Consider the following 24,667-nt stretch of genomic DNA (forward strand, 5'->3'; position numbering starts at 1 on the left):
GCTCTTCCCACACCTGCTGCTTCCTGTGGGGCGAGGGAATGAGTGTTTGCCACTTGCCCTTCCCCATCAAGCAGTCCCTGGGCAGCAGAGAGAATTGAGGGGCTCCCAAGAGGGTGCTCAGCCAGAGTTTCTGGCCCATGGCGTTAATGTAGTCCTGCCTTCTGTTGCCGCCGCTCTGAATAGCTTACCTTCCTCACCTGCCTTCCTGACAGCTTTTAAGTCTTTCCCACCCTGGGCATAACCAGCAATCCCTGCCTTCTCTGCCCTGCCTTTTCCCCACTATGCCACATCTGTGAATTTTCTTGAATCCCCTGTTAGTTGCAAAGTCACCAGGAGTTCCCAGCAGGGAACATACCAACCCATTAAAGAATGACATGCAAAGAGAGCCAGTGTGATACAGCATGCTGGCCTGGAAGGCACTTTATTAGAATTCCTTGCAAACACAACCAAAACAAAATACATACTGTACAGTTCTGTGCCCCGAGGGGTCAGCGCATCTACTGTGGTGCCCAAACACAGCATGGCTGGGGGAGAGAAAGGCAGCGGAGGAGTCAGCTGAGGTTATTCAATCAGGACCAACCCTCCTCCCTGGGTCACAGGAGCACTTTTGGGGTGGGGTGGGGTGGGGACCAGACTACAAAGTGGTTTAAAGGTGGGCTGATGTGGTGGAGAAGGGCTGGGACTGATGAATGAACAAAGGCGAGATGCCTTAGAACAGGGCTCAGCTTCTGTCAGCCCCCATAGTTAAGGCTCTAGAGATGGGACAAACCTCTCTGCCCAGCATTTCTTCCCCCACCTGCATGACCCAGCAACCAGCTCCTGCCCAGGTGTGTGGCTAGAGAAGAGGAATCAGGAGAATCTGAGCTGGCTCAGGGTTGGAACACAGTTCACAGTGTAAGCCCAAGTGGCCTATGACCCTAAGCCCATAACACCCTTCCCAGTCCCCGTGACTTGTCCCCCCTGTGACTCTGTGCCCCACATCCCTCTCTGCAGTGCAGGGCTGAAGTTGCTCCAGGCATGGCTTGGATACGACGATTGTCTGACCCAGAAGGAAGCACTTCTACTGGGCCATCAAGAAGCTGGGAAGGACCCCATCGGAGGTGCACCTGGACCCACTGAAGGGAGTGGACTGAGCTGCAGAAAAGGAGGATGGTTTTCCAGGCTGTGAGACTCAGGGAGAGGTGTGTGGTGACCCACCTGCCACCAAGGGAAGCTGCTGGTGGCAAAGGGAGACGGCGGTGCCACCAGCAGTCAGCAACAATGAGGTTTCGTGGCACTGCGGCTTCACCCAGAGACTGTGGTATGTCTCAGAAGGCCCTGGGCTCCAGCCCAGCATACACCTCCCGCTGGCCTTTCCGGATGGGCTATTGGAATAAAGAGGAGAGGTTACTCACCAAGGGTCCTTCTGTGATGGGGCCATTTCTGTCTCCCCCTGGAGAGGCCATGGGGGTCACCAACAAGCAGGGCCTGATTACCTCAGGTGAGCAAGCAGCTGCCCACAGAGGGCTGCGGGGCCTTCCTGCCAGGTGTGCCCAGTCTAGCCCTTGGCCCTCCCAGTGCTGATGGCGTTCAGGCGACAGGTTATTTGGCTGCCCTCCATAGACTCTCCCTCCTGGCCCCTGGCAGCCACCCTCTGCTGTGCTTACCTCATAGTCTGGGTTTGGGACTGGTGGGGGGCGGTCCACCTTTTGGCCTGGAAGACAATGCAAAGTGGGTATTTGTTAGCACAACCAAGAATTGGAGGTGGTTATTGCAGGATGGTTAACTGTGGGGCATCAGCCCCTGTCTGCGCATACAAGGAACTCCTGGGTGCTTTAGCTGAAATACTTTGTGTCAGAACGATGGGGCTGTAAAGTCCCCCCCAGCCCAGCCCAGAGCCACTGCTGCTGCTATGACTTCTGGGCTGGGCCAATCAGGATCCCTGCTGGGGTCTAGCCAGCCAGCCAGCCAGCCACCCAGCTGGTTTCTCCTCCAGTTCACCCCTTAAAGCAAGCCCTGAACCAGCTGATCCCATCCCAGCAACACCCAGAGGAGCCTTCAGGTCCCCCAAATTCTTAAGCTGTGGGCGTACCAGAGCCCACCCTTGCCACCAGATCTGCAACCCTCCCCACCTCCAGCTCTGGATGGGAGCCATATATGCTTGGCATTTATTTACCAATCCAACCCCAGCATAGACAACTTCCCATTTTCTCTGTGGGACAACGGAGGAAGCCGAAGGCACCCCTGTGGAGAGCCCTGTGGAGAGTACGAGAGTTACTCACCTCGTGTCCGTCCCCGTGTGCCTCCCCCTGCGGCCCCCCCACCAAAGCTGGTGGCAGGTTTCTTGCTGCGGCAGTAGTAGACCAGGAACATGATCCCCAGGGTAATGAGCAGGTCAGCAACGATGATGCCGGCCACCAGCCCGATGCTCAGGTCCACGCAGTCATCACAGGCTGCCCAGGAGAGCAAGAGAGTCAAGCCATAGAAACTGGGGCAGCCCTACTATTAGGCAGCTTGGGGCAAGGAAGGGGTTGGTGCACAGAGCCAGTGGCATAGCATAGGTTGCTGGCGCCTGAGGCGGGTAAAATGTTGCATCCCCTGGTGGATTGGGCAGCCCAGAGTCCAGCACAGGAGCAGAGAGGGAATGCTGCTGCAGCCTCTCCTCCTCTCTGCCTAGGAGTAGAGTGGCTCCAATCCTGAAGGCCCAGCCCAGGTGCAGCTTCCTTCTCTGTGGCTCTGGCCTCAATGAGGGAGCCTGTTGTGGAAGCGCCTGGTTGCACCCCTTTAAAAAATGTATCCGGGGAGACGGCCCCCCACAACCTCACCCATGCTACACTCTGCACAGAACCTACCCTCCAGCCTCTGGATGATGGGTAGGCAAACTAAGGCCCGGGGGCCAGATCCGGCCCAATTGCCTTCTAAATCCGGCCCTCAGATGGTCTGGGAATCAGCATGTTTTTACATGAGTAAAATGTGTCCTTTTATTTAAAATGCATCTTTGGGTTATTTGTGGGGCATAGGAATTCGTTCATTCCCCCCACCCCCAAAAAATATAGTCTGCCCCCCCCCAACAAGGTCTGAGGGACAGTGGAGCGGCCCCCTGCTGAAAAAGTTTGCTGAGCCCTGCTCTGGATGCTCCTACACATACAAGGGGGTGGGTGGGACTTGTCTTGTCCTTCCCTGCAGGCAGCAAAATGTACTGGGATGTCCAGGCACACTCTGGCTTTGGAGAAAGATCTCACTGGGGTGCGGGGGCTGTCTCCTCCAGTTTTATCCAAGTCTGCTAGGGCCGAGCAGGCTTTGTTTGCAAGGTCAGGGAATGGATACCCCAGACTTGGCTTCTGGCACAGGAGGAGGAGAAGCTCTTTGCAGTTCCCTTGGATCCCTCCACCTTCCACATCAGAGGAGCCCTGCAGCTGGGTCAAGCCAAAGGTGGCCCAGCTAGTCCAGTGTCACAGCAGCCAATGAGATGCCCCAAAACAAGGCCCGCAAGCAGGACAAGAGTGGGACGGCACTCTTCTCCCCCCCCCCTTTCAATTCCACCAACTGGTATTATTCAGAGGCATACTGGGGGGGGGGGTAGAGCATAGTCATCCCTCACAGTAGCTCTCGCCTGAAGAAAGCAGAGGATTTCTAGTACCAGAACCTCAAACTTGAGCACTGACCTTTGATTTGCAGATAAATCTTGTTGGATGTCTTGCCATCCTGACAGGTGAAGTCACCCTTGACCACTTCGTTGTCATTCATGGCTTCAATGGTCAAGGTTTCATTTTCTCTGGTGACATGATGATTTCCATTCATTTTATCGTCCTCGTCCCATTTGGCATTTTGTAGAGGGCAGGTGACAGTTACGCGGCGCCCAGAGATGTCCACTTTGTGCGATTCAGAGGATGAGGCTGGAGAACAGAAGAAAAGACAGGTGACCACAAGGCTAGGGTGAAAAGGTCTCCACTCTGCCTTTTCCTTGGTGCCTCTGGCTGAGAAAGAGCTCTGACTTCATTTACCAGCCCCTCAGAAAAGCCTCATCCAAGGCCTTTAGAAACCTTTGGTTCTCTCTCTTTCAGGACCTTTCATGCCAAGGGCAGTGTGTGTGTGTGTGTGTGTGTGTGTGTGTGTGTGTGTGAGAGAGAGAGAGAGAGAGAGAGAGAGAGAGAGAGAGAGAGAGAGAGAGAGAGAGAGAGAGAGAGAGCTTCATGTGGAACGTAGTGGGAGAGCAGAGGTGAGGGAAAAGTAACATCAGCTTCTCCCATCTGTGACAGTTCTCTCTCTACCAGGGCACTTAAGAGGTGCCAAGACTCATGCTTTTAACTCAGAGGAGTTTTTATTTGAACCCGACCACAGTTGTTTTAGTCAGGAACATCGGTTAGGATGTTTTCTTTCATATAGCTTTGAATCAGAACATTTAGCAGCAGAAATTATGTTGAAGCTGAGGCATATAAATTATGGAAACGCCCCCCCCCCCCCGTTAGCATTTTGTTGTTGTTTAGTCGTGTCTGACTCTTCATGACCCCATGGACCACAGCACGCCATGCACTCCTGTCTTCCACTGCCTCCCGCAGTTTGGCTAAACACATTTTAGTAGCTTCGAGAACACTGTCCAACCATCTCGTCCTCTGTCGTCCCCTTCTCCTTGTGCCCTCAATCTTTCCCAACATCAGGGTCTTTTCCGGGGAGTCTTCTCTTCTCATGAGGTGGCCAAAGTATTGGAGCCTCAGCTTCAGGATCTGTCCTTCCAGTGAGCACCCAGGGCTGATTTCCTTAAGAATTGATAGGTTTGATCTTCTTGCAGTCCATGGGACTCTCAAGAGTCTCCTCCAGCACCAGAATTCAAAAGCATCAATTCTTCGGCGATCAGCCTTCTTTATGGTCCAGCTCTCACTTCCATGCATCACTACTGGGAAAACCATAGCTTTAACTATACGGACATTTGTCGGCAAGTTGATGTCTCTGCTTTTTAAGATGCTGTCTAGGTTTGTCATTGCTTTTAGCATACCTTCCAACATTTCTCCAATGAAAAAAGGGACATATATTCTATTATTGTTATTATCTCTACCCTGCTCATTTGACTGGGTTGCCCCAGCCACTCTGGGCAGCTTCCAACATATATCAAACACAATAAAACATTAAACATTTTTTTAAAAACCTTCCCTATACAGGGCTGCCTTCACATGTCTTCTAAGGGTTGTATAGTTATGTATCTCCTTGGCTTGGTGGTCGCATAACTCTATACCCTCTAACATTTCTCCAGTGAAAATAGGGGCGTCCTAAGGGGAAAGCAGGACATTCCGGGATCAAATCAGAAAGCGGAATGGCTTCTGTAAATCTGGGACTGTCCCTGGAAAATAGGGACAAGTACTTGGGGGGGGGGGCGCGCGCGTCTGAGTTAGGTACAGTATGTGGGTGGGGGACTAGCCCTAATCTGCAGCAGGGCCAAGGTGGGGGGCAAGCTACGCAAGAGAAATGTGGAAGTTAAGATCTCCAGGATTAGTGTCTGCAAGGAAGCTGCGAGGAATCCAGCTCTGCGCTGCTACTGCTGGGTTGGTTTTCAAAGGATTGAGGGCCTCACCTGCCCAGGGATAGCCTGATCCATGTAAACATGCTCTTGAGCTTGATGGGGGTGGGGACATTTCCCAGTTCACCCAGTGCCTGTGTCCTTTTCCTGGTGCAATTTAAGCCCCAGTGCCCCAAACCACCTATGGCTAGAAACACTTTGAAGCTGCTTGCAGGCAGCTCTGGCACCGTCTAGGAGGGCCCCTCCCTGGTGCCCCAATCATCTCTCCCTCAACAGAACTGGCTGAAGCATAGAACTGTAGAGCAGGATGGGCCCCCTATGGTCATGTAGTTCAGCCCTCTGCAACGTAGGAATCCTGCCCACAGCCATTCTTGTTCAATGTTCTGGTTGATAGCCAGATGTACTGATCCACTGCACCACAGCAATGGTCTGGGAGTTTCCTGCGGTGTCAGGAGAGCCTGTTTCAGCATCATCAGCGAGGGGCAAACTCGTGGACTGGCTGCTCTGATGTAACCCAAATGGGCTCCCATGATGGCAGAGGAGGGCATTGCCTTCGTGCCCAGTTTGTGGGTTTCCAAGTTCCTCTTGGTGGCCACCGCTAGGAACTGAGGCCTAGATGGACCTTGGAGGGCCCTTTTGACCCAGCAAGGTGATGTGTGTCCTTCTGATGTCCTCCCACCCAATCCAGCCCTCACACCACAACAAGCCAGGTGTACTTACACAAAGGGAGGACAAGAACAAAGGCTCCGAGACAGACTCCCAGGTGCATCCTTCTCCGTTTTCAGCTATCTCCTGGCTCTTGCTTAATTAGACTTCTCTCATCCAATTCGTGCCACCTTGTTTACTCCTGTACAGGGAAAGGGAAGGTATGCTTTTGGGGTGTCCTGGAATCGCTGAGTAGGAGTCTTGGCAAGTCTATCAGCAAAGAGAGACTGAAGAGACTCAGAGTTTCCACTGCAACATCCTCAGAGCAGCTTGAAGTGTCTGCGACACACAAGCCCTGCCAGGAAGTACAGAAGCGTAAAGGGCGGGTGGTGGTGGCGGCGGCGGTGCAGCAGCAGCAGCAGAGGCTGCTCTACTACAGCTCTCCTGACATGGAGCCCAAAAGGCTGCCGACTGTGGAGGAAAAGGAGGTCTTTGGGACAAGGACAGAACAGAAAGCGGCCCAAAATGAACTCTGGCCCAAGGTCTCCTCTGAGGCTAGTGCAAGCCCTGCCTCTGTTTCCCCAAGTCAACCCTTTCGACAGCCCCTTATAGGTTTTGGCACCCACTCTGTGGCAATGCCTCCCTGTTACCCATATTGTGCCCAGCTGTCCTCCTTGCCCCCTGGGTTGGGTGTTCCTTGCTCCCACCCCAAGGATTCTGCTGGGGGCCTCCCTGCCCTGGGCTGAGCCCATCTGTTGCAGTAGCTGTTGGCCTCTGTGTGAATTTGGAGTCCCTTAGCTGTGGCTGGATTGCAGTTCTAATCCTGCGGGGCAAGACCTGCTGCAAGGGATGTTGGGAGTTGTAGTCCAGCAGCAGAGCCTGGCGCTGTAGGGCTGTTGCTGAGAGGGCTGTAGGAGGACCTCTGGTGGTGTGTGAACTTGCAAAAGAAAAAAAAACATAAGATAACACAAGATAAAACTGTCCAAAGTGTGGAGGTTTTTTGCCAGTGCTTTTTTCTGGAAAAAGGTGGGGGAACTCACCCCAAGGTTTATTTATTTTTTGCAGTTGTTAAAAAAACCCGGGGGGGGGGGGAGATGGCTTTTGCTTCCCAACTCCCCAAGGGACTGAGTCCTCTAAGTCCATGGTTAGTCAGAGATGAATGGATGGAGGCAAGATCCATAGAAAATAAGGCAGATCTTTATTTTCTTGTTGCAATGAAGTTCCCTCTCCTCCTTGCAAAGAGGTAGGAGAGACCCAGAACAATGGTGTGCAAGCCCCTATAAACTTTTGAAATTGCCCACCCTGTGGCCCAAGACCACCCCCCCCAAAAAAATCATACATACATCACAGAAGGAGGTGGTCTGCAGCAGATATTTGAGAGGATTGCTTCTCTCCTGCCAGGATACCTGATAATGACTTACTACTTCATTGCCTTTTCTGGGTAGCCTGGTCATTCCTTTGAGATGGAAAATACTTTGGTTCCAGAATCTCTTGCACATATTGATAGTTTGCTCAGCTTAACAGACTGTATTTGCAGGGAGGTGTAAAAAGACAATTGTAAAGTCCAGAGACAATGGGAAAGCTTTGCCCATTTCCTTCCTCCTTGCAGAGAAATATTTGAGGTCAATTTGGGAGAGCCGAAAGGGTTTCAGGATTGCTCTCCTGTACCATTTCAGACACTTGGTTTATATACTTATGTATGTGTTTGCCTGGTAAATTTATGAACATCTATTCCATATTTGAGACCTTAGAATTCTTATAACGCAGGCCCAGTCACAGTGCCCAACCCTGGCTAAATGTAATGTGTGATTAATAAAATCAAGCCCACAGTGATCTGGATTAGAAATAGCCACAACTTTATTGATTACAGATGTAGGTGAATTTTTGACTCAGGCATTGGGTGTATATCCATTCCAGCCGCTACCCCCCCCCCACCCTGGACAACCCCCCCCCACAATTATTTGTTTTTTAAAAGGTAAGGGAACTCTATTCTCCATAACAGCATATGTTAATGACAGGAGTTCTGATATGGGAGGCAAGTGGAGTGTGTGTGCTCCTTGTTGGGGAGGCATTGATCCTCCATGTCCCCCTTCTGGGCTGGCACCTCTTACAGGGCAGCATGTGAATACAAGTGCATTGTTGTGAATCACCCCCAAACAGAGGCACCAGATTTTGCAATGGCATCCTGTTCCTGAGAAGGGAAGTTTGGTTTTGGCTTGGAGAGGCAGAAGAAGAGCCTCCATCACTGGAAGTCCAGCTGGCATGTTCAAGCAAGCTTCACTGCAACAGCTCTTGGCAAGTCTGTTGACCGCTCTCTGTAAATCTCTGCCAGCCTCCCTTATCATTTTTAAATTTAAAAACAAAATAACACAGATTCTTTCTGGAAGCTTTAAACCAAGAATGGTTAAACGAATGCCACTTCTTCCCCTTTTCCTCTCCTCCCCCCCCATCTACTAATCAAATACTTTTAATCACCTAAAAGGCTCTTTCCAGTAGATGTCCCCAAATATGCCAATTTTTTTCCCCTTTATGTACTCAGCTGAAAAGAGGAATGGAGATACACTTTTAGAATCCATTTCTCAAACTCTTCCTGGTTGGCACCATTCGAAAACTTTTAAACACCCATACACCATACCTTCCAACATTTCTCTAATGAAAATAGGGACGTCCCATTCCATAATGATAATTTTACTATTTATACCCCACACATCTTACTGGATTGCCCCGGCCACTCTGGGCAGCTTCCAACATGTATATAAAAACATAATAGAACATTGAACAATAAAAAACCTTCCCTATAAAGGGATTGACTTCAGATGGCTCGGGGGTTTGATAACTCCATACCCTCCAACATTTCTCCAATTAAAAATAGAGACATCCTATCATACCCTCCAACATTTCTCCAATTAAAAATAGAGACATCCTATCATACCCTCCAACATTTCCCCAATGAAAATAGGGGCATCCTAAGGAAAAGTGGGGCATTCCAGGATCAAATCAGAAACCGGGATGTCTTCTCTAAATCAGGGATGTCCCTGGAAAATAGGGACACTTGGAGAGTCTGCATACACTGCCGGAAAGACTTAACTATTCCTATTATTTTGAGTAGTTACAGGTAGGTAGCCGTGTTGGTCTGACGCAGTCAAAATAAAAATAAAAAATCCTTCCAGTAGCACCTTAGAGACCAACCAAGTTTGTCATAGGTATGAGCTTTCGCGTGCATGCACATAACAGAAGTGAAACAGAAGTGAAACAGAAGTAATATACATAAGGGTCTGGTTACTTCTGTTTCAGTGTATCTGAAGAAGTGTGCATGCACACGAAAGCTCATACCTATGACAAACTTGGTTGGTCTCTAAGGTGCTACTGGAAGGATTTTTTATTTTTATTTTGCCTATTATTTTGAGCTCAACTTGGGCATAAAAGCTGGTGCCTTTCCCAGATAGGAATCTTTTGATCAATAAATACTAAAAATCCTCAAATAAATACTTGCAGGTGTTCAGGCTCACTCCCCTCTCTCTTCCTTGGCAAGCCCATCAGCAGGCAAAACCCTCACTCTCTCCCTTCTTCCCCTATACAGTATTCAGGTTTCAGCCCCATCGGGCCCTTCTTTCTTGCAGAGATCGCCTCCCCTTCATAGAACCACAGAGTCCGAAGGGAACCCCATGGGTCATCTAGTCCAACCCCCTGCGATCCAGGGATCTCAGCTAAAGCATCCATGACAGATGACCATCGAAACCTCTGCTTAAAAACCTCCATGCCCCAAACTCTTCCAGTTGCTTTCTTCCGATTCTTGCCCCCAAACCTTCCCTAGACCCCTTACCCAACCCCCCTTCCTCCTCTGCAAACCTCCCCTTCTCTTCCCAGAGCAAGTAACCCTTTCAGCACTCCAGCCAAATTTCCTCCTCCTAGCCAACAACAACTTTTTTGCCTGGCCACATCTCCTAGTTTTCCTTTGTGTTATCCAAGTGAGGCCTGGCCGAAAGGCTCAGCATCTTTTTCTTTTTGCCTTAGCCCCATCCCCGGCCGTCCATTGTCCTACCTGGCCGGGGGCGGGTCAAAGGCCAACCTGAGCTGGTGGGAGGCACCCGCCCAGGTAAGCCCCGCTCTGTGCCGCAAACCCCGCCCACCTGTGGGGAAGGGAGGGCGGAAATTGCGAATTAGGGGGAGCCATCTCTCCCAGGCCACCCAGGGCTGATCCAGACGCAGGAGTTCGGAACCACACCGAGGAGACCCAAACCGACGGGCTGGAGAAAAGGTGAAGCCCCATCCAACCTTCAAAGGCAGAAGGGGAGGTGGGGGAGCAGCTGAACGCCGGGAGAAGCAGGGAGGGAGCCCGGCCATGCGCTCTGCTTTAGAGCAGATCCCGAAGCAAAACAAGGGAGGAAAGGAGAAGCGGGGAGATCATCCCCACGTTTCGCTCCGTCTCCGGATCTCCCCCCCCCCAACAAATGGGAGACCCAGGTTCAGACCCGGGTCCCGAGTCGCCAGCGACTCTAACATTTTGGGGAGAGGGACGCAGCGACCGCGCCACCGGAGAGCCGGGACCGCGAGGCTCAGGAGGAGGACCGCGGCGACTTCTGACGCTGCCTCCTTGAAATCACTGCTGTCGCTTTGACCCTCGGCCAGCTGGGCCTGCGGAGCCGGCTACCGTGGGTCGGGACCCCCCAAGCCCAGCCGGTCCGCTTTGGACTGGGTGAGAGCGGAGGAGACGGAGAATGGTGGCGCCCACGAAGGAAGCCTGAGCCGACAAAGGCTTCCTCCTGCCTACGCTACCGATCTCCAAGCCTCGTGAGTTCCGAAACGCAGTAAAAAACATCCTCAGGTTGGTGCGCTCCAACGGAGACTTTAAGAAATAAACAAACATATACATTTTAAAAAATATTTTCTTTAGTGGGGCAATCCCCCTTTTTCTTTTAATCAATTTTCCTTATTTTTACTATTTTGACGTTTATTTCTTAATCATTACCCCTCCCCGCTTTTTAATATATTTTTTTAAAAAAATATTACTACCGGTACTATTACTACTATTATCATTGCTTTCTCCTTTCCCCACCTTTTCTTCTTTCCTTATTAATTTTATCACCATTAGCATTATTATTGTTCTCAATATTTGAATTCCCCACCCTTCCCAGCACACCAGGGAGACTGGAGAAAGATATGTTAGCTATGCAGCAGAAATAAACCAGGACTTGGAGTCAGGGAGACTGAACAATACTTTCAAACTTTTTAAATTCATAACTTTCGCCTCCCCCCCCCGCATTCTTTTGGGTGGGTATATATGTTTTTTATTTCACATTTTAACTTTAATCTTCATTCTGATTTTTATTTTTTACTTTAAATTTTTAACTTTACCTTCCATTTTTAAACTTAACTCTCTACCTTGATTTTTGACCTTCATCTTTAAATTCTTATCCTTACCCTTATACTTTTTATTTGCACATCTTCATTTTTCTTCTTATTTCAATATTTTACACCAGGCATCCCCAAACTTCGGCCCTCCAGATGTTTTGGACTACAATTCCCATCTTCCCTGACCACTGGATCTGGAGGGCCGCAGTTTGGGGATGCCTGTTTTACACACACAATCCCCTACCACCACCCATCCTCCCCTTCTTTCCCCTTGTATCAGGGCCATAGCTAGGGGGAGCTGAAGTGAACCTCCGCCAGGGGCGCAGACTAGGGAGGGGTGCAAAATGGGCTTAAAATATGTCCATAAATGTCTGTAAATGAAAATATCATTTATTGCATCATAAGAAAAGTTTTTTTAATACAGTAGAGGTTGAATTGAATGGGTGGAGGAGAGGCGGATAGAAGAGCTAATTTGTCCGTGGCTAGGGGGCACAATCTGGACGGTTCTGTCAGGGGTGCAAGATCACCCAGCTACGGCTCTGCCCTGTACATTTTTACTTGTCTCTTGTATGCTTGCATGTTTGTCCTTCTCTCTGGTAGTTTGTCCTTGTTTGTCTGTCCATCATTCTGCCACCAGGGTTAACTCAGCCACTGCGGCCCAAGAGAAGCCCTTGGACCAACCAACCTGCTCCTGGGAGGTCAGTTGTCCTTAGGGAAGCAAGAGCGAAAGAAAGGCATGGAAAAAGGAAAGAGCCTCACCAAAATCAACGACTGCAACATTTAATACCCACAGCCCAGATGCAACAGTGACTGCTGCCTAAGCCCAGAGCTCTGAATAAACCACCCAACAGCAAAGCCTGTATGACCTACAGTACTAACATTCACAGAGAACTCTCCCCCCATAAACACGAGGGGTACGTAAGGTGAAAGCAAGGCACAACAGCAAGAGACCTGCAACACCCCACCCCCACTGCCAAAAGCCACCACACACAACCTGAAAGAGGGGTCGACGGGAAAGCCAAATTGGCCACAACCAAGGGCAATACCAAAACCACAGAGACTGCCATGGGCCCAGAAAACAGTAACACAATACAACCACAACAGGACCCAGAAGACGTTGACCAGGAAGTTAAAGAAACCACTAAAGCAATGGCTAAACTGATGAAACAATTAGAAGAGATGGTGGCCAAGGTCAGTACTCTCAGAGGCAGCGTTACCGCCTTGGAGAGGAAGAACCAGATACAAGGAAAGCATTTAAAACAACTACATAAAGAAAACAGGGAGCTGAAAAGCAAGCTAGCGGACCTCGAGAAACGCTTATCTTAACAGTGGTTTCAAACTCTTCCAATGCAGCTTTGTGTTAGTGTGCTGTTTACAATAGAATAAAATTTGCTGTTTGTCTCTCTGTTTCATCTGTGCAAACTCTTGGGGTGACCAGCTTGAGAGGGCATCCGGGCCTCAACATCAAGCGATCATTGTGAGTGTCAGGATTGCATGTGAGAATTGCAGGCTTCTGTGCACCCTGCATGTTTCATACAAGCATGGAAGCAATGCTGCCCTGTGCATGTGCCATGCCTGGGTGCAGCAGTGGCTGTTAGGAGCCAGAACCAAGGGTTGGGGTTCCAAGTGCCAGCAGAGCAGCCCAATGCAGTTCTCCCCCTTTGCGGTGATATTCATACATCAGCCAGGAGGTCTCTATAATAACATGCAGGTGACTGTTTGCTTGTTCTGACTGGCATGTTCACAAGCTCATTGAATGTCAGAGCTGGGACTTTGTCCTGGCTGGGTGGGTCAGTGTTGAGGGCCAGTATGGCTACAACTCATGGGGAGTGGGGCTGAGGATTTTCCCAGGATTTCAAAGGTGGAAGTGTCGTCTGGGAGGAATGTCTGGCAGGTGGCGGTTTGTCCTGGATCAACACATTTTGGGGTGTCCTGGGTGTGTTTACTGCTGCTACCAGCCAGCCAGCCATGTGAGGGATAGGAGATGGCTTGGGCTTTCCTAAGAGGACTGTCTCTCTTTCCTAAACTGAGCAGTGGGTGCAGAGTTAGGATTGCATATTAAGGCCACAAATGATTCAGTCACAATGGCAACTATGAACCCCAAGATTTGGGAGCTCCAAACTGGTGCCAAAGTTTTGTAATAGTTTTGCAGCATTTTGTAGTGCAACCCCCCATTTTGCAGTAAATTGGACCATATTGGTTTTAGGGGTGTTAAATACGAACCCTGGTTTGAAGTATCAATTTCACAGTTTGGGGTGTGCTCAGGGCCGGCTCTAAGGCAAGGCTGGGTGGCGCAATGTGCTGGGCCGCTAGGGGGGCACTGCGCTGCGCCCGCCAGACAGCCATGCCGGGAAATGGGGTGGGGGCGCCGGAGGGATCTTCGCACCAGGGCGCCAGATACGCTTAAGACAGCCCTGGGTGTGCTACAAAATGTGGGGTTTGCACTACAAAACAATACAAAACTATTACAAAACTTTGGCACTGGTTTGAAGTGAATCAGACCATGTTGGGTATTGGGGTGATACCTGTGACCCCCCCCCCAGTTTGAGCTTGGTTGCTGCAAAACATGGGGTTTGCTCTGCAGAACACTACAAAACTATTACAAAACTTTGGCACTGCAAATTTTTTGGGGTTCACAATCAATGACTCTGAGAGTGTGGCTGTGACACTTAGTTTCTCCTTGTGGTCTTCTTCCCTTTGGGACATCTGGTTGGCAGCTGAGAGAATAGGATGCTGTACCTTGTGGGTCCCCTTTTGCCTGCTGCATCTGTTGCAAAATTATTCTGATTCCCCTGTCAGCAGCTTCCTCTTGCCTTTGAATCCAGCTCATTTGGGATGTGTGCTTTCTTCTCTGTGGTAAAGGATCCACAGGATGGGGAGGAGGGCAGAGGCAGAGAGGATATTAGATTAATTATCTGAGGCGGGGGGGCGGGGAATCAATAAGATCTCCCTGGGGAAAGCTCTCCCAGGAGCCAGGTGACATCAATATAACATGAATGGAGGATATTTTGTTCCCAAGTAGTCTTGCTGCACACACTGCATGGTCATAATTAGAGGATATTTAGGGGATATTTAGAGAATGTTTAGAAGGGAGTGCAGAGCACTGGGGGCTCAAAAGTCCGGAGAAGTAGCTGGTGCAGTTCTCTGAGCTGACAGTCCAATCCAGGTTGCGATGACTGACTCTGATGGCTGCTTCTCAGGCCAGACAAAGGGAAAACCGGCTCAAATGCAATCCATCCTTTTCTGTCGGATCAGCTTTCGGCCAGACCAGAAAGTACAAAGTGCCTTTGTGGGGCCAGCCCAACTCCCTCCCATCACCAGAGTAGGAACCTGTTCAGCGATCCTTGCTGCTGTTGCTGCATGTTGAGACCTGACCCCAGCTGTATGCCCTTCCCACAGCCCCAGAGAAGGAAGCCTCACGGCGCCACGATCCATGCTCTGTTGCACTCTTGGAAGGCACAACGGCCTGGACTGGCAGGGAAGCTTTGCTGGGAGTGGGGAAGGGCTGCTGTAGGCTGATTCAGCTGCCCCTGTGCTCGTGGTCATGTCACCTGTTATTTGGACCTGGCCTAAGGTGCATAAGACACCAACAGGTGCCTGCTCCAGAACCTGCTTGCAAGGCTGGGCTTGGCTCATCACGGGAAGAGAGAGCCTCTGAGCATGTGTGAAATGCTTTCCCATCTTCACTGCAAAGCCACAAACTAACTGTTTGCCCTCAGAGCACAGATAGTGATGGAAGGAAAGACCCTATTAAACCCCCCCACCTCAATACACACATGCATGCTTCTCAGGCTTCAGAGTTTGTCATTGTGAAGGCTTCCCTCTTGTCTCTGTCCACCCCGCCAGCAAAGATCTCCCTGCCTCTGTCTTTCATTTTGATATCTGCCCTGGAGCTCCTTGAAATCCTTATTCTTACTGATCACTTGCAACAAATCATTTTAAATTCTTTATCCCAGCAGCATTAAGGTTGGAAGGCATTCACTAGGGCTGAGCTGAAATTCCTCAGAAGACATTTTTCTTCTGAGTAAGTGGCCAAGATCTATTTCCCGCCCCCTCACACCCTTAGAAAAAAAGGCAGCCACTTTTCAGAATGTTCTCCACATATTTTTCCACCATCCCTGTGCCTTGGAACAAGGTTTGATCTGCGGCACATTAAACTAAAAAGTCCCGCATGCTGCAACTTTCACTGCCCTCTCTCTCTCTCTCTCTCTCTCTCTCTCTCTCTCTCTCTCTCTCTCTCTCTCTCTCTCTCTCTCTCTCTCTCTCTCCAGGGAAATGGTAACTCCTCTGAGTAAGAGGACACATGATAGATGTGTTGCAATTTTGGATAGTATGGAGAAAGTAGAAAGTGGTCAGAGATTCCTCCCCCCCCCCATCTCATAACATTAGAATTTCAGGACAGAAAAAATGCAGGGCATAGTTAAGTTATGAAACTCCCACAGGAGGAGGCAGTGATGGCTACCAATTTGGATGGCTTTAAAAGAGGAGTAGACAAATTCATGGAGGATAAGGCTACCAATGGCTACTAGCCAGGATGGCTACCGTAGTTTGCATATCCTCCGTCAGAGGCACCATGCCTCTGCCTATCAGTTGCTGGAAAACACAGGAGGAGAAAGCGCTGTTGCACTCAAGTCCTGCTTGTGGGCTTCCCATAATGGGCATCTGGTTGGCCACTATGAGAACAGGATGCTGGACTGGATGGGCCGCTGCCTTGACCCCACAGCTGGGCTCTTATGTTCTCCTAGTTCCTCTGACCACAAACAGGGTGGAGAACTTTGCAAGGCCATTTACCATACACAGAGCACCAGCATTAGCCTTTTGCTTCTGCCATGACTTAACGGGGTGGCCTGCTTGCTCCTGGTCTGATCATCAGGTAGTTGCCAAAAGGGAGAATGGAAATCTCTCCTCCCCCTCTGTCGTGGGAGCTAAGCACCCCCTGCTCAGCTATGGAGGAATTGAAGTTAGCAGAAAGGGAGAGGTCCTGAGCATGTGGGAGAGGGCCTAGGCCTCCCCTGACGAATCACAACCAGCCCTACACACTGAGGAGTGCTACGTGCAGTCAAGCTACAGCCCCAGTTCCTCTCTGCAAACCACTGCCTGCCCCAGGGAAGTCAGGGTGGAGGCAGTCTCAGCTGTAACAGCAGCAAGACTGGGAGAGGCTTCCTGGTTTGGCCTGTGGGAGGGAGAGGGGAGGGGAGGAGGAGAAGCAGAGAGCCCTCTTGGCTCCACCTTGTTTAGTCCCGTGCCAGAAGGGCACCTGAGAGGAGTGGCTGTACTCTGCTGCAGCAGTCCGCCTCCTCTCCACCGTCCCAGCGGCTGTGGACATGGCACCTTGTTCCCAGGGGCTGCCTGGCCCCAGCTGGGTGGGCTTCCTGCTGCTAGGTAAGGACTACAGCCCTGCTCTTCTCTCCCTTTGCTTGTCAATCCCTGCCCTGGGCTCTGCTCTTAGGGGCAAGAGCTCCAAAGCAAGCTGGCAGGCCAGCCCAAGCCAGGCACTTTCTGGGCTGTGCGGACAGTGGGGAGCTCACAGGCGCTCTTGGACAAACAGGTTTGAGGTGTCTTCCAGGCACAGAGAAAGAGAGAGACTCCCCTCCACTGCCATTTCCTTGGCCTCCTATGAGAATCACCAGGTGGGGGTGCCCAGCAGAGGGCCCAGGGCCTGGAGGGGATGGCCAGCAGTGGTCTCATTCTGTTCAGGCCAGCTGGGCTGCTATTGCCTGCCTGTACCTGGACAATGTGGCCTCAACTCTGCTTTTCTCCAGCTGTCAAACTCCAGCTGATTGTGGACGGTTTACCCTGGTGTGATTGAACAGGGGCTCCGGTGAAAGTATTGTCCTGAGCTCCTGTTTATTCTGTGTGTTTCCCCCCCCTCTCCTGCCAACCTTCCCCTCCCTCTGGAGGGCTCTGCCAAAAAGAAGGAATGTTTGTGCTCTGCTCCACTGAGAGATAAAGGGAGGCCAATGCGGGAATGCGGGATCAGTTTCCTCTCCTGCAAGGGCTTGGCTTCTCTGGAGACCCTCCTTCCCTCCCTTGAGAAAACAGACCTTCACACCTTTCCCTAATGCAGCACTTTTAACAAGAGACACTTGGCAGGTTTGGTTTTTTCACTGTTTCGCTTTCCACGCCATTCCCCTTTTCCATGCCGGAAATCGAGGCCAGAAGGCAGCAGCATTCTATGCAAGACCAGCCTGGCAATGCCTGTGTCCTAGCATGCCCAAGCCCAGCGCTCTACCCATTGCATCACACAGCCACAGAGTTCATTCGCTGTGGACACAGAATCAACTCACGTGTTTTGTAAGCCGGATGTAGGAATCAAGCATTTCTATCATAAGGAGTTACCTTACCATGAATCACTTAGAGGAGAAGCAGAGCCAAGGTCTTGGCAGAAGTTTCTTCCTCCTTCTGCAGAGGCAGCTCTTGGCCTTTCCTCCAACCTGACGAGGGTGGTGGTGGCAGCCTAGGGATTTATGGATCAGGTGGTCCAGCTACTGCCCAAGGGCAGAGAGACCACTTTGGGGACCTTACCACCTTCCACCCATGAGTACTGGCTTTGCCCAACTTGTGTCCTCAATATTCTAAAAGAAAGCCGCTTTATTTACCATATTTTTCGCTCCATAAGACACACCTGACCACAAGACGCACTTAGTTTTTTAGAGGAGGAAAACAAGAAAAGAAATATTCTGAATCAATGCTGCTGTTGGCAGTGGCAGCTGAGGGAGGAGCAGCCCACTTTCGGGCTGCTCGTCCCGCCCCAGCCACTGGGAGCCATGGCTCCAGTGGCAGAGGCATCCCTCCAGTGGCAGAGGCTCGAAGGATCCCGCTGCCGTCCAGTGCTTTAGCTCCATAAGATGCACAGACATTTTCCCTTCCTTTTTAGGAGGGAAAAAGTGCACCTTATGGAGCGAAAAATACGGTATTGTTTCATTTTATTTTGTGCATCGATATCCTGCCTTTGTTGCATCCTGGTCAATGGGAAGGGAATGGTGATTCCCAGGTGTCATTTCACCTGTGCCCTAAGCAGATAATGAGTGCCTTAGCATCCAAATAGAGGCTGCAACCTTTGGCATCTGGGTAAGGGCAGAGACCCTTTCCCTGAAGATTGAAATTAAGGAGCTTCTCAGGGTGAGCTGGAGAAAGAGAAGGGCAGCCAGCAGCCCATTGACTAACACAAGCCAGCTTGGGGGGGGGGATTTTAGGCATGGGAATCCTTTACTCTAGAGCAGCCAGTGTCCAAAGCTACTGCTCAGTTTTGTTTTGTTTTTTTACTTAATTTATGAATTGCTTTCCCTAAAACATCCCCATGTGACTTAACAATAAAAATAACAACCACCGTGTTTCTCCGAAAATAAGACACCATCTTATATTTATTTTTCCTCAAAAAACAAACAAAAAAACACTGGCTTACTTTCAGGGGATGTCTTATTTTTTTCCTCCTCCTGCCGCGGCCGGCATTGCTGCTGCGCCTATCACTATGTCTTATTTTCGGGGTATGGCTTATATTCCTTGAATGCATAAAAATCCTGCTATGGCTTATTTTATGACTACGTCTTAAAATAGGGGAAACAGGGCATGAAAACATAGATACATTCTCAACCCAGTACACATAAAAACGGGGGTGAAAATCTCCATTTAAAAGGCTTTTTGGAAAAGGAACTTATTCCCTAGGTACCAAAAAGTCAGTAAATATTCTGCCTGCCTGTTATGTACAGGAGGGGTTTCCAAAGAGTAGTTGCTACACTGGAAGCAGAAACTCATTTTATTTTGGGGTAGCCTCTTCTGCCTGACAGCTGCAGGTAGGAGAGATCAAAGTCGCACCAATGCTTACAGTATGTAGCAGGTGCCCATCTTCTTCAGGTGCTGAAGCCAGGCAGGGCACTGAGCCCAGCCAACTTGCCATCTTTCAGGGCAGTTGAGAAGCCCTCCCCTTCCAGCTAGACCTAAACCCACCAAAAGGGCAGAGTGTCACCCAGGATGCGCAAAATCATCCCAAGGAAGGTTTAGCCAGGGCATCACTCTTGGCTCTGGGAGATTATTGGTGCTAAGCTAGAATGCTGACACTCGTGTGTGTGTGTGTGTGTGTGTGTGTGTGTGTGTGTGTGTGTCCTGTAGGGGCTCATTTTCTATGCTTCTTTCCCCTCCAGTGCTCTGGCCTGTGTCAGCTGTGGACATTTACACTCCTAAGTCCCTGGAAGTCCTGAATGGGACAGAAGTGCGCTTGAAATGCACCTTCCGCAGCTATTCCACAGTCGGGTCAAAGTTGACAGTGTCCTGGCACTTCCAGCCTGAGGAACCTGGCAGATCTGAGTTTGTAAGTTCATCTCTGCAGCCTTTTCATTGAACATGACCTGGGCTCTTCCCCAGGGTTGTGGCCCCAGTTTGGTGCTTGGGCCTCCAGAGGATCCTGAGCAGCTGATAAACCTCCCTGTGAAGTTGGGAGTTTTGCAGCCCAGTCTCTGCAACCCTCTCACCACCTGCCTCTACCCATGTCCAATATGCTCTGAATAAGCACCCTGCACCCCCGTGGAGCAAAGGGGAGTGAGTGGGTGTCACCTTGTACCATGGCCATGAGGCTCTAGAGACCAATCATGCCCAATAAAGTGGGACTTGTGAGTGGCTCTTGCTGATCAAATGTTTACAGATCCTGAAAACGGCTTGTATTATAATGTCTCTGCTCTGAATAGCTGCAGCTGACATCCATGCAACAAAATCCAGTCCCTGATGGGAAGATGGTTCAGATCCCTCTTTGGAGATCGGCTTAATCAAGGGCAGTTCACCACTGTTGGCAGGGCTGGCCCAAGGCATTTTGCTGCCTAAGGCAGAGAGCTAAACAGGTGTTCACCCTCTCTAGCCAGGACCCACACTTTGAAAAGTCTTGCTGTACCACTCAGACACAAATCCTCTCCCACTCTTGGTGCTGCCTGAAGGAAGTTGCTTCACTCTTTTGCATGGCTGGGCCAGACCTGACCAGTCAATCTCACCCATTCCCAGGAGTATATTCATTTAGAGAACCTCCTGGCTCCTCCGGTTTCAAAAAATCTCCTGCAGAAGTGGGAGGTGCTATCCACAGAGGACTGAGGTCACTGAAAAGTGGCTGTCATTTAACACCAGCAGTGGCAGGCATGATAGCTGGGCTTCTCCTTGCAACTTCCTAGGTTTTCTACTACAGTGAGGAGCCTTTCCCGCCGACATCAGGTCGCTTCAAAGGCAGAGTCACATGGGATGGCAACATCCACAGGAACGATGGCTCCATTATCCTTTGGGACACCAAGCCCAGTGACAACGGGACCTTCCAGTGCCACGTGAGGAACCCGCCCGATGTGGACGGTCCGACTGGCGAGATCCAGCTACGTGTGGTGACGAAAGGTTTGTGACTTCGGGGGGAGGGTGCGGGTGGGGTTGCTGGGGGAGGGAGGGGCTGCTCAGTCGCCAGTGCTTCTGGGGTACAGGGGCCACTGTCTCCCTCTTGCACACCCAACATGCCTTTCATCCCTGCACAGTGACTTTCTCAGAGATCCACATCCTAGCATTCGTTATCGGCGCTGTCTGTTTTCTGATGATTGTCATCGTTGTCGTGGTTGTCATCTGCCGCTCCCGGAAGAGAAGGCATGGAGATATGGAGTCAGAAGTGGAGGAGACAGAACTGTAAGTGTGTGTGTGGTGTGTGTGTGTGTGTGTAAGGAAGCTGGCTAGAGCCAATTTGCCTGGCCTTGTGGGAACCACAACTGGTCTCTTGGCCGTCACAGAAAATGGACACCAACTGTTCACTGATATAGGTAAATCACTCTCTTCAAAAAAAGATGAAGATGACCACACAGCCTTGAGAGATAGAGCAAGGGATGGTTTGGGGCTGGGATCAGTAAGTAATGGAACCAGGAGTGCCAGAATTTACTTGCCTGGATCCCATAAAGCTTTAATGGGTCACAGGCAAGTGCCAATGGGCCGGGTTGTTGACAGGCTCTGGTGAACCAGAGAAGTTAAAATGAAAAAGGCCAAGTCTCTACACATGTGGCAGAATGAAGTGAGCCTATGTGGGAGACCATGGAAGCAGCCCTAGAAGTGATATTCATCACTTCTAAACAGACTGCATTTTAAAAACTCCTCCTAAACATCTTAGGATCCAGACTCCTGAAGGGATGACTCTTCTCATATTGGTCTGCCTGTGTCTTGAGGTCTTCAGCCAAAACTTTCACTCGGGTGTCTCCTTTATTTGGTACTCAACAATGAAAGAAAACGCTTTTTCAGTGGTGGCTTCCCAGCTGGGGAACATCCTTCCAAGAGAGGCTCACCTGGTGCCAACAATGAAATCTTTTCAGCCCCACGCAAAAGTGTTTGCTGTCAATTGGTTTTATGAACTGTGTTTATTGCTTTATGGTTGAAATGATTATTGACTGCATACCACCCGAAGTTACAAAAGGATGAAAAGCTGTATAAATATGTTTTGTAATAGATAAATAAAACCTCCCTGCCATTGGAAGTTTAGCCCACTTGGGGAGAAAAGTTCTATTCCACTCCACTCACAGCTGTGCTAGTTTTCCATCGCAAGCAGTTTTCATTGTAGGGCCATTTAAAGTTGGGACCCACATCCTGCAGCTACAGTTTTCAGTGTGGTGCACACCATTCTGCTACCTCGTTCATCTGCTACGTATACAAGGCGAAGGAAATTCATTGCAAAACATTTTGATGGCTTTGTGTCGAAGTGGAGGAAAAGTCGGGCCAGAAACTGAACTGAGTTGCTCCACAACTGCCTGCAAGTGGGGCACATTTGCTGTGTTACTAGCACAGACTTGTGACCTACACGGTGAGCGCTGCACCGAGTGGATCAGGACTGTGACTTTGGCAGGACCCAGGACAGCTGAGCTTCACTAGCTTCTAGGCTGGGGTGGGCCCTCCTGCTGCTCCTCACTGCCTCCCAAATCCAGGAGGGACTCTTGCCTTTCATTTTACACAGCAGCCTCTTTTTTCCTCCCTGACCCCGAGGCCAGAGAACTTGGCTGGCTCCCTAACTACTGCTTTTGTTGCATTTGATAACAGGTCAGAGAAGGAGAATTCGAAAGAGACAGAGAAGCACTTGCTAGAAGAGGGAGCCTAATGTGCCCGGTAGGTACCTTTGGCTTTGCCCCTTTCTCCAGAAGGCATTTCTGTTACCAAGTGGGTGGTAGAGTCCAAGGTGGGTCAGCAGAAGCCCAGCGGAAGGTGTCTCCATCTAGCCATTCTAAATGTTTGGGGAAAGGGCCACAGCCAGGGCCGGCTCTAGGTAGACCCCCGGTGGCTCAGGGCACCATGGCGCCGGCCCGCCAGGAGGGCGCCACGAGCTGCGCCCGCCCGCTGGCCGGCCAGTCCGCCGGTTCGACACGCAGCTGCGCCTGTGGCAGCCACGCTGCGCCCACCCACCCACCGCACTGGGAAACTGGGCGGGAGGGTGCCGGAGAGATTCGGCGCACCACGGCGCCAGGGGCGCTTAAAACGGCCCTGGCCACAGTTCAGTAGCAGAGCACCTGCTTTGCAAGCAGAAGGTCCCAGTTCAATCCCTAGCACTATTTCCTGGTGGGACTGGAAAAAGACCCCTTGTCTGAACCCCTGGAGAGCTACAACTAGCCAGTGCAAGCAGTATTGACCTAGAAGGGCCCAATGCTCTGACTCTCTATAAGGCAGCTTCCTATGTTCCCCTATCTCCACAAGAAAGAGCACTTATAGGAGCTTTTAAATAAGATCTTGTGCTTGAGTTTGGCTTTTTCCTTTTTCCTCCACTCTCCTTTTCCTTTAGTGTTGTGCCATTTTTACTCTAAACCTGAGGGTAGGGACTATCTTATTGCTGATCACTGTAAACAACTCTGGTAGCATTTTTTTGGCTGACCGACAAGATCCAAATACTTTAAGTGAATAAAATAAAATTGGAGGGAGCAGAGAACATTGTCACATACCTTGCGGAAAGAGGAATTGAAACCTGTTTATGCAACTTGTTGGCACACCCCTGCAGTGTTGCCCTTGCTGGCCTAGGTTGAACCCATCACCCTTTCCAGCATTGCCCTCAGGCTCAGGGATGAAGCCTAAGAATAACCTGTGTACCTGTCTGTTCTCCTCACAGGTCTACTGCCCACCCCCATAGGAGCTGGAGGCTGGTTCTTCAGAGTTCTGGATCAGAGATGGCGGATGCCACAAGACAGCTGTCCCTGATTCCCTTGCCTTAGAGAAGTGCATCACCACTGTTATCTTCAAAGGCCCTCTGAGGCTGCAGCTCTTGGTGGAAAGACCTTAAGGCTTGGCCTATAGCAGAGTGTGGCGGTTCCTAGTGATGCTATAGTGTGTGTCTGGAGGGGTCATGGGTGGCTCCCCAGCCCTGACCTGGTGCATATCTGTGGGGAATTATTCCAAGCAAACAACTGTCAGAAAAGGCGAAGACTCCAACACACAGCCTCTTTCTCAACTAGGACTATGCCACTCTTGCACAAATACAGTCCAACTTTCTAAGTTTTTGGGGAGCTCAGCCTGGCTAGACTCCTGAGGCTTAAAGGATAATAATAATAATAATAATAATAATAATAAATTATTTGTACCCATAGGAGAAGCCCTCCCTACCCCTCCACAGCTAAACTGTTAAGCAGAGAATAGAATCATAGAGTTGGAAAGAACAATCAGTCCAGCCCCCTGCAATGTGGGAATCTTTTTGCCCGAGGTGGGGCTCAAACCCACAACCCTGAGATTTTCCTGCTCTGCCAGTTGAGGTGTTGCTCAAGAGTCACAGCCCACAGTGCTCCAATCATCCTATCACCAGCAGTTCAGTATCCACAGTAGCTCCAATAACTGTAGGGCTGGTCAACATTATGAGCCCAGGAAGAAAGAAGCTGATGATGGGTGGGGCGTCTGGGTTTCTGTTTCTTCACAGTGAGCCATCACCATCCCTTTCCCTGCACACATTGCACCCCAGGCGCAAGCCAAGATTCTCTTCCTCCTGGAATTCTGGAGATGCAAACTGACTTGTCCAAATGCTGCGACAAACCCCTCCTCCCTCAGAATTTGCACCCAGGGCCATTTGCAATTCAACAGCTTTCAGGACTGGAGGCTTTTCAGGAAGCCTCAGCCAGCCCCCCTCTGCGCTGTATATTTATTGTTCAGAAACTGCCTTTCAGCGCTCTAAACTAGGCCAGTTCAGTCCCGCTTGCCCCACTATTTGGGGAGGGG

General features: G+C 50.4%; 2 protein-coding genes and 1 long non-coding RNA gene across 3 annotated transcripts; 2 read left to right on the plus strand and 1 right to left on the minus strand.

Annotated features, from left to right (window-relative positions):
• Positions 1–280: 280 nt before the first annotated feature.
• Positions 281–6,484, minus strand: LOC118097107 (T-cell surface glycoprotein CD3 epsilon chain). The gene is made up of 5 exons (XM_035139718.2): positions 6,212–6,484; positions 3,645–3,875; positions 2,262–2,432; positions 1,647–1,693; positions 281–1,364 (listed from the first exon to the last, which is right to left on the minus strand). Exons 1-5 carry the CDS (start codon positions 6,258–6,260, stop codon positions 1,308–1,310), a joined length of 555 nt encoding a protein of 184 aa, XP_034995609.1. The 5' UTR covers positions 6,261–6,484; the 3' UTR covers positions 281–1,307.
• Positions 6,485–10,267: 3,783 nt separating this feature from the next.
• LOC118096928 (uncharacterized) lies at positions 10,268–12,889 on the plus strand. Its single transcript, XR_009556822.1, has 2 exons — positions 10,268–10,394; positions 12,089–12,889. It is a non-coding gene; the product is annotated as an uncharacterized LOC118096928 (long non-coding RNA).
• A 3,811-nt stretch (positions 12,890–16,700) lies between these two features.
• MPZL2 (myelin protein zero like 2) lies at positions 16,701–24,598 on the plus strand. Its single transcript, XM_060268613.1, has 6 exons — positions 16,701–16,870; positions 19,630–19,796; positions 20,641–20,851; positions 20,986–21,130; positions 22,520–22,585; positions 23,574–24,598. Exons 1-5 carry the CDS (start codon positions 16,813–16,815, stop codon positions 22,575–22,577), a joined length of 639 nt encoding a protein of 212 aa, XP_060124596.1. The 5' UTR covers positions 16,701–16,812; the 3' UTR covers positions 22,578–22,585; positions 23,574–24,598.
• The last annotated feature ends 69 nt before the right edge of the window (positions 24,599–24,667 follow it).

Source organism: Zootoca vivipara, chromosome 15, assembly GCF_963506605.1.
Source record: "Zootoca vivipara chromosome 15, rZooViv1.1, whole genome shotgun sequence".
NCBI lineage: Eukaryota > Metazoa > Chordata > Lepidosauria > Squamata > Lacertidae > Zootoca > Zootoca vivipara.